Below are 7,903 nucleotides of genomic sequence, written 5' to 3' on the forward strand. Positions count from 1 at the left end.
AAATTATATGAATTTAAATTAAACCTCAATAATTTGTCTGCTGGAAAAGAACTCCAGGCTACTGCTCAAACACTGTTATCTTTTAGGGCTAATTAAAGTTTTCTTAAACCAAACTGACTATCACAAAGATATGCTTACTGTGTAAAACTGAGGAAGAGGCATGAAGAAGTAGAGCAGAAAGAACATAGGTGGAGGGAGAGTAGAAGGGAGGAGAAGAAAAAGAAGCAGTTGGAGTTTTGTTTTTGTTTGGTGTGGGAGAGGCTGGGGGTTATGATGTTAAATTTCTGCAGTATATCTGTGCCTTTCAAAGTATTATACAAATATATTACCATTTTACCACAGAATATTTAGCCCCTGTTGATAGTTCAGCAGAAAGTAATATTCCCACATAAAAACTTCAGACAAATTTCATAGGAACAGCTTTAAAATACCAATATGTTAGCAGTAACTATAACATCAATCCTTTCAAAATAAAAAGAGAATTGCAAATATAGAAAACAATTCTTCTGTGATTATATCACTTTTACTATTTTTTAAGTATCCCTCTAATTAAGATTATTATGAACAAGTGCTTAGTTTAGCATAAGAGTTTTAAAATAGAAAGTTTTTAAACTGGGGAGAAAAGTTACTGATTGAACAACAGTGAAGGTCATCATGTCCATCTTCCTTAAACAAAGGTTCCTATTTGTTGTGTAATGCAACCAGGCATGATGCACATACCTTTCTCATTGAAACTCACCCAACGTGTTCCTATCAATGGATTCCCTAACCATAAGTCAAAAAAGAAGGCAGAAAAATCTCTAAGTTTTAAAGCATCTCTAGCAACCTATGCTGTGCCTTGCAAATCAATCAGGCTTTTAAAGAATACAGATGCCAACCCTAACCGGTTTGGCTCAGTGGATAGAGTGTCGGCTTGGGGACTCAAGGGTCCCAGGTTCGATTCTGGTCGCGGGCACATACCCAGTAGGAAGTGTGCAGGAGGCAACTAACTGATCAATGTTTCTCTCTCATTGATGTTTCTAACTCTCTATCCCTCTCCCTTCCTCTTTGTAAAAAATCAATAAAATATATATTTTTTTAAAAATACAGATGCCAAATTTCTTCTTCCCAAAGAGTTTAAAAGCATGTCTTCTACCTACAATGTTCCCCCTTCACAAATTCATATTTTTCGCATCTCTAATTTCCTATCCCCAACTCAAAGTTCACCTTTGAGCAGAACTAAAGTAAAAATAATCCAAGCCTTATGTTTTCTGCTCAACTCTTCTCAAAAAATCAAACTTTCTGTCCTGCAAAAAGATTTAAACAAGTGATAAGATCATTAAAATATACATTACCACAGGTTGTTTTTCCTGAGGTTTCATTCTCCTGAAAACAAACACTGCCTTCTCCTACATAAAACAATCTTTCTCAAGCTCCCAATGCCATCTATACCCCCTATCGAGCCTTTATACAGACACAACAAATTAATCATGACCAAAATGGGATTTCCCATCACTTCAACTAAACTGGCATCTTCTCCTCCTGCATTCCCTATTTCAAAGAGTGGCATCTTATCCACCTAGGCATTCAGTCTCTCATTTAGGATTAGGTTCATCAGCATATGACAGAAAACCTAAAATAGAAGTGTAAGCAAGATAGGAGTTTATTTCATTTCATATAAAAGAAGTCTAGGAGTTCAGAACTAATGCCAGAGCTATAGGCTCAGCTTCTTCAGGTTCGCCACTCTGTTATCTACTGGGTTTGGGCCTCCTGTTTTAGTATGTCTGTTAGAGCTCCAAAGAACATGTCCATGTTTCAAGTAGAAATTGACAAAGGCACAGATTATTGGAGGAGAATTCCTAGAAGGACAATTTCATTTATATATCATTGGCAAAAACCTAGTCACTTGGCCATACCCAACTGAAAGTGACAATTACACCGCTAGAGGGAGAGAGATTAGGAGGCAACTGGCACTTTCTACCACAGTCTGTCCATTAGACTAACAAGTGGCAACACCTCGTGCAGAACCATCTGTAATGCAGGAAGACAGGGAACTCCCCAGGAATAAAGCCACAGGGAGAGAGAGAGCCGTACAGAGAGTCTTTTGCTCGTGCAACATACATGTGCCTTCAGTACCTGCATCTTGCCCAATCCCAGATATAGCACTTCTATTTAATGATGGAATGCTGTCCACTAGGCTTGTCTGCATAGATGGCTCATGTAACTGGTACCAAGTATTTGAACATTTGTCCTCTATCAGATATGACAGCAAGCCTGTGTCCTTTTTTAAAAGTAGAATATTTGCTTGCCAAAAAGGATATATAGCTTAGCTCCAAAATTGGGGGAGGGGAGACGGAGGAGGGCTCACTGATTCTTCTGTCAAGGCTTGCAACAAGCTCCATATAGCAATCGAAGGGCAATTTTATGAAGTACTCAGAAAAGGGGTTGTGACAGTACACTTAAATGTAGTACCTGAAACCAAGCCCAAAGAGACCCACCAGTTACTATACTTCCTTTTGGTAGCAGTGAATATAAGATGCAGTAGCTTGTCTTCTATTTCAGAAGAGATAGCTCAACATATTTCAAAATGCAGAAACTTCACCTGAAGTGTCAGATAATTAAAATTTTTATGCACTGCCATTATCTGAGCCTTTACAAAGTATCTACGGAACCTGCTAGTTCTCTCTCTCAAAGTCCTATCAATTAGCATGATGTCATCACTGGAGGGGGCCCATGCAGTACACTGAGATGGCAAAATGAGCAAAATCTCTATAGACTAAACTATGGCGCAGAGCTAAAAAACTGACCTATTCGTGAAAGCAAAATGGTGACAGTATACTACATTGTTGGCTATGTCTAATGTTTTCTGGTGTGTGTGTGTGTGTGTGTGTGTGTGTGTGTGTGTGTGTGTGTGTATTTTTTTAAAGGCATTTGATAGGTCAATAGTTAACCACCAGGTGCCAGGGTCTGCTTCTAGTGAAGAGACCACATGTGAAGCATGGCTGTACAAGGTGAGGTCATAACACCTTTAAGCAAGGCAGATCACTCTCAACAGTCAAGGAAAGAGGGGTTGCTTCTGTTGGCAAGGGAGACTTAATAAAAATTACAGGATAAGGATACCTAGAATCATCCAAATACTCTCAGTGTCACCATTCTAATATTGGACTCATACTCTTTCCCAATCACTGCCCTAGCTTATTCTTTTTTTTTAATATTTTTTTGATTTTTCACAGAGATGGAGAGAGATAGAGAGCTAGAAACATCGATCAGCTGCCTCCTGCACATCCCCCATCAGTGATGTGCCCACAACCAAGGCACATGCCCCCGACCAGAATCGAACCTGGGACCCTCCAGTCCACAGGCCGACGCTCTATCCACTGAGCCAAACCGGTTAGGACTGCCCTAGCTTATTCTTAAGAGACCTGATTAAGCTGTGGCTTCAACCCATATTGTAGTTCAACAACTTGTTGCATTGGACTGGAAGGCACAAGAAAGTCTCTCTTTTTCTACAGGATGATTCAGGTAGGACCCTGTGACTAAGTTGGGATACCAATGTGTATTTGCCTTACTGCGTTTTGTGAGTATATCTAAATATTGAACAGAGGCTAAGAAAGTGAAAAACTGAAGAGAGTGACAGAGCTTTGGAAATATATTTAACTTTATTTCAGATATTCCTTAAAGGCAAAAGAACATTTTTAAAAACAGTTTTGAGGTAGACTGCTCAACTGTCTTCCAGGAAGATTGTGTCAGTTTATACTCCCATTTCCTTCAGGGGGATTTTATTTAGAGAAAAAATCATTTAATAAAAATTATGGCTTAAGCAACAACAGAGGAAACTGCATAGCTTCACAAAGGTGAGGATACTAAGGAACTGGATCGGGAAGATCAGACCATATACTTAATTCCAGTCATGTCTCTAAAAAATAATAAATTGCTACTTGTCTTTGGCCTTTATTATGTCCTAAGGCTACTTAAAACTAGGAATCAGAGTTCTGAAAATCCAAGGTCTTACCTTTTGTATTTGTCTGATTTATTGAGGCTGAAAGAGCCCCTGAGGGCATGGTTTAAATACATCTCAGTATTCTATGAGTAGAGAACTCTTTGAAATTGGAAAAAAGTCCTTTCAGCAGAGGTAATTCTTTTATTTCAGCAGACTACTTTACCTAATAGGAGGTGAATAATAATTCACTGAATATTGAGTAGTCAGATTTGTAGGGCTTTCTTTTTAGTGATTTTCCTAATAGACTGAGTTAGGGAAAAGAATTTACTAATATATACTAGTATTCCTTTGAAAGGCCCAGTCTGTACATTTCCTTTTCCTAGATTCATTGTAACTCTGTGTACTTTATTAGTTTACAAGGACCATTACTACCATGATTTGAAGAAAACAATTAACTTGTTTGGAAACTTGACATCTCAAGTTTTCTTCTTCATGCAAGTATTCTATTGTTCTAGTTTATTTTAAATATAACATTTAGCCCTGGCCAATGTGGCTTAGTTAGCTGGGTGTCATCCTGTATACCATTCTCGGTCAGGGCACATGCCCCAGTTTGCTCCCCCATAGGGGGTGTGCAGGAGGCAGCTGATGGACATTTCCCTCACATTGATGTTTCTCTCTCTTCTTTTCACTCTCTAAAGAAAAAAAAAAATCAATTACAAATTTAAAATGTAAGATTTAAAATTTTGAAATAGAAGATTCTTGTTTAAAGAAAATAACTACCTTTTGGTCCAGTTTTTAAGTGAAAAAATCTCTTTATAGTTAATGACATCTGCTTGTAGGTAAAAATACGTTCAATTTATTTTTTCCAATTTAAGCTAAGTTAGATGAAAAATTAAGTGTCAGAACAAACTTGGAAAATAATAGTATGAAAATTAATTTGCAATGGAAAGTAGCAGTTGGGACTGAATTTTACAAATGCTTTATATAATTGTCCCACGCGGTTATATGGAATTTGAAAAGAATGTTACTTGTTTTTCTTTTGAGACATGTTTTACCAAATAATTTTAGCCTGAGTAAACTAAAATCTACACAGGATTAATTTAATGATATTATTTTTTTTTTTTAGAGAAAAGAAATGAGAGGGAACAACAGTAAGAATTCATTCAGAGTAGTGAAAAACTGAAGATTTTTTAAAAAACAAGTTAACTAAATTACTAAAAAACTGTATTATCCTCCTCTCCTCCCCTGAAGTCCCTTTCATTGCTATTGTTCAGATTGTGTGTTTGAGGAATGTGGTTGTAGAAGAATGAAGGATGTTTGAAAATACTACAGCATTTGACAAAGTTATAATATGTTTCAGGAGATTATATGATAATAGTCTCTGGCCTTTTTCAATTGTGTGAAAGATAGGACACATAATTTGTATTAATGGCAACCATTTATCAAATATTATGTGCAAAGCTTTATTTAACTTCACTAATATCTCACAACAAATATATAAAGTAGGTTAAGTTACCGAGACTTGGAGACATTAAGTAATTTGCTCAAGGTTATACAGCTGAAACTGGTGGTGTCAGTATCTGAATCCTGTGGGATTTTTTTTAGTCTAAGTCTCATATTTTTAAACTGTGCACAAATTCTGTTGAAATTGGGGGGGGGGGGATCCCCAGATAAGTACGTTATTTAATTATTCTAGAAATGCTTACTGACTATTATGTGGCAGGCATGACACTACAAGCCAGATAACTAAATACAAGCCAGATATCAAATGCTCTATTATAGGTTAGGCCAGCGATTTTCTTTCTTTATCTTCTTTTATTGATTTTAGAGAGAGGAAGGGAGAGAAAGAAAAACAGAAACATCAATTTTAGAGAGAAACGTTGATCTGTTGCCTCCTGCATGCACCCCAACAGGAGATGGAACCTGCAACTTGGGTATGTGCCCCGACCAGGAATTAAACTTGTCACCTTTTGGTGTACAGGCTACACTTCAGCCAGCTGAGCCACACTGTCCAGGGCTAGTACAGTAATTTTCAATCTATGTGCCGCAAGAATTTTTGAAACATACAATATCCTCTTTCCCTTTAGATTGTCAAATAAAAAAATGACAACAGCCAACACAACAATAGCTATCCAGTGTGAATGAATCAAAATTATACCTTTTCTTTTTGTCATAGTGGCAAAAAAAATACATTTTTTGATGTGCTGCTGAATTTTAGTAATTAGTTTATGTGTGCCATGAGATGAAAAAGGTTGAAAATCACTGGGTTAGACTAATAAAAGAACATTTAAGAAAAAGCTGGACTCTTCTGCTTTAAAGGTTTTTAGCCTTTCATAAGTGGAGTGCCAAATGGCTTCCTTTCAGCCATCCAGTCAAGTGTCCGCCAGTGTAAATTTTCCATTCAATATGGCATATTTTTCTTTATATTTAGAAAATGTAGTTAAATATTCTCTAACTTAGTCAAGACTTTATATTCTTAAGTACAACTTTGAGGTTTTGTACAAACTCTTCTCTTGAAATGAGGAATCTAAAGCCTATATATTTAGGTAATTATTCTAGTTTATACATCAGATTAGTAGTAAAAGTCTCCTGCTTATTCAAAGTATGTAGTTTTATCCAGTAGAACTTAACTGCATTTCTTTTAATATTAATTAGCATTTATATAGTTTTAATTAACCATAGTTATTAATATTTTAAGAATACAATAATAATGCCATGGCTGGTTTGGCTCAGTGGATAGAGCGTCGGCCTGTGGACTGAAGGGTCCTGGGTTCGATTCTGGTCGGGGGCGTGTACCTTGGTTGCAGGCACATCCCCAGTGGGAGGTGTGCAGGAGGCAGCTGATCCATGTTTCTCTCTCATTGATGTTTCTGACTCTCTATCCTTCTCCCTTTCTCTCTGTAAAAAATCAATAAAATATATTTTTTAAAAAAAATAAATAAATAAATAAAAGAATACAATAATCATTACCTTGGTCATTCATACATGGTCTGAGCGCTTTAAACAGGAAGTAAATTGTAGTTTCTTCCAGAGTATGTCATGACAATCCAGATAAAAACAAAACTAAAAAATGTGTTTGAGTATTTGCTATATCTGATATTTCTAGCTTATGGTTTTTCTTTGGGGGATACAAATATAGAATCATTAAAATTACTATAAAATATGAATAATATATGTGCTTAACTTACTTTTGTCCGTCCATACACAAATGTTGATTTCTTATGCTGATATTTTTTAAAAAATAAAGAAATGAGGATAACAGAAGATTCTTAAATGTTTTATTTTGGGCTTTAACAGGTATAGAAAGAAGGTATCTATAAAATGACAGGAGACTATATACGGTTCTATATACCAGTATGTGTATTGTGTATAATTTTTGAAACAGGAAAGTAGTAAAACTTCTTTAGGATTAATTAAATGTTTTACTGAACAATGAGAATATGCTGATCAGTTTTAAAGAATGTCATCACTTTTTATATAAATGTCTTATATGGTCATAAAATTATAAACTGCATGTAACTCTGTGAGGATAAGCTTTATCCTCAGATAAAGATCTGAGACCTCTAGTGCCATAGCTCTTCAGAGAATATTTTGAGAAAGCATCAACCAATTCTGTTTACATAAGTGACTTCATTAGTTAAATTCAGTAGGTATAGGATATTTTGTTAATAATCAAGGACTTAAATAATCAAGGGCACTGGGTTAAAAGTTATGGTTTTATTTTCGTTTTCAGTATGTATATTCGTGTGTTGTGTATGCATACACATGTGTATATTTGTATCTTAGTTGACAACAGGTTAGTTGTCTTTTGGACATTATGGCTTGTAAGAGAATTTATACTTACATACAAAACATAAATAGATTACTACAGTCTTATCTGTCCCCACTATCAAGCAGCAGCCCCCAGAGGCTTACTCTCTATTTTATGACCCGACAACAATCTGTGAAAGGACATAAAATTACCAGTTAGGCTGTAAGGATTAA

At 35.8% G+C, this 7,903-nt stretch overlaps 1 protein-coding gene across 4 annotated transcripts in view; it reads right to left on the bottom strand.

Annotated features, from left to right (window-relative positions):
* Nucleotides 1–3,124, bottom strand: part of SBF2 (SET binding factor 2) — a 319,520-nt gene extending 316,396 nt beyond the window's left edge. For all 4 annotated transcript variants that reach the window (XM_014545863.1, XM_014545862.1, XM_014545864.1 and 1 more), the window contains exon 1: nt 3,100–3,124. In XM_014545863.1, coding sequence (XP_014401349.1) covers nt 3,100–3,109 — 10 coding nt within the window. In that variant the 5' untranslated portion in view covers nt 3,110–3,124. The remainder of the gene's footprint in view (nt 1–3,099) is intronic.
* Between the last annotated feature and the right edge of the window lie 4,779 nt (nt 3,125–7,903).

Source organism: Myotis brandtii, unplaced genomic scaffold, assembly GCF_000412655.1.
Source record: "Myotis brandtii unplaced genomic scaffold, ASM41265v1 scaffold422, whole genome shotgun sequence".
Classification (NCBI taxonomy): domain Eukaryota; kingdom Metazoa; phylum Chordata; class Mammalia; order Chiroptera; family Vespertilionidae; genus Myotis; species Myotis brandtii.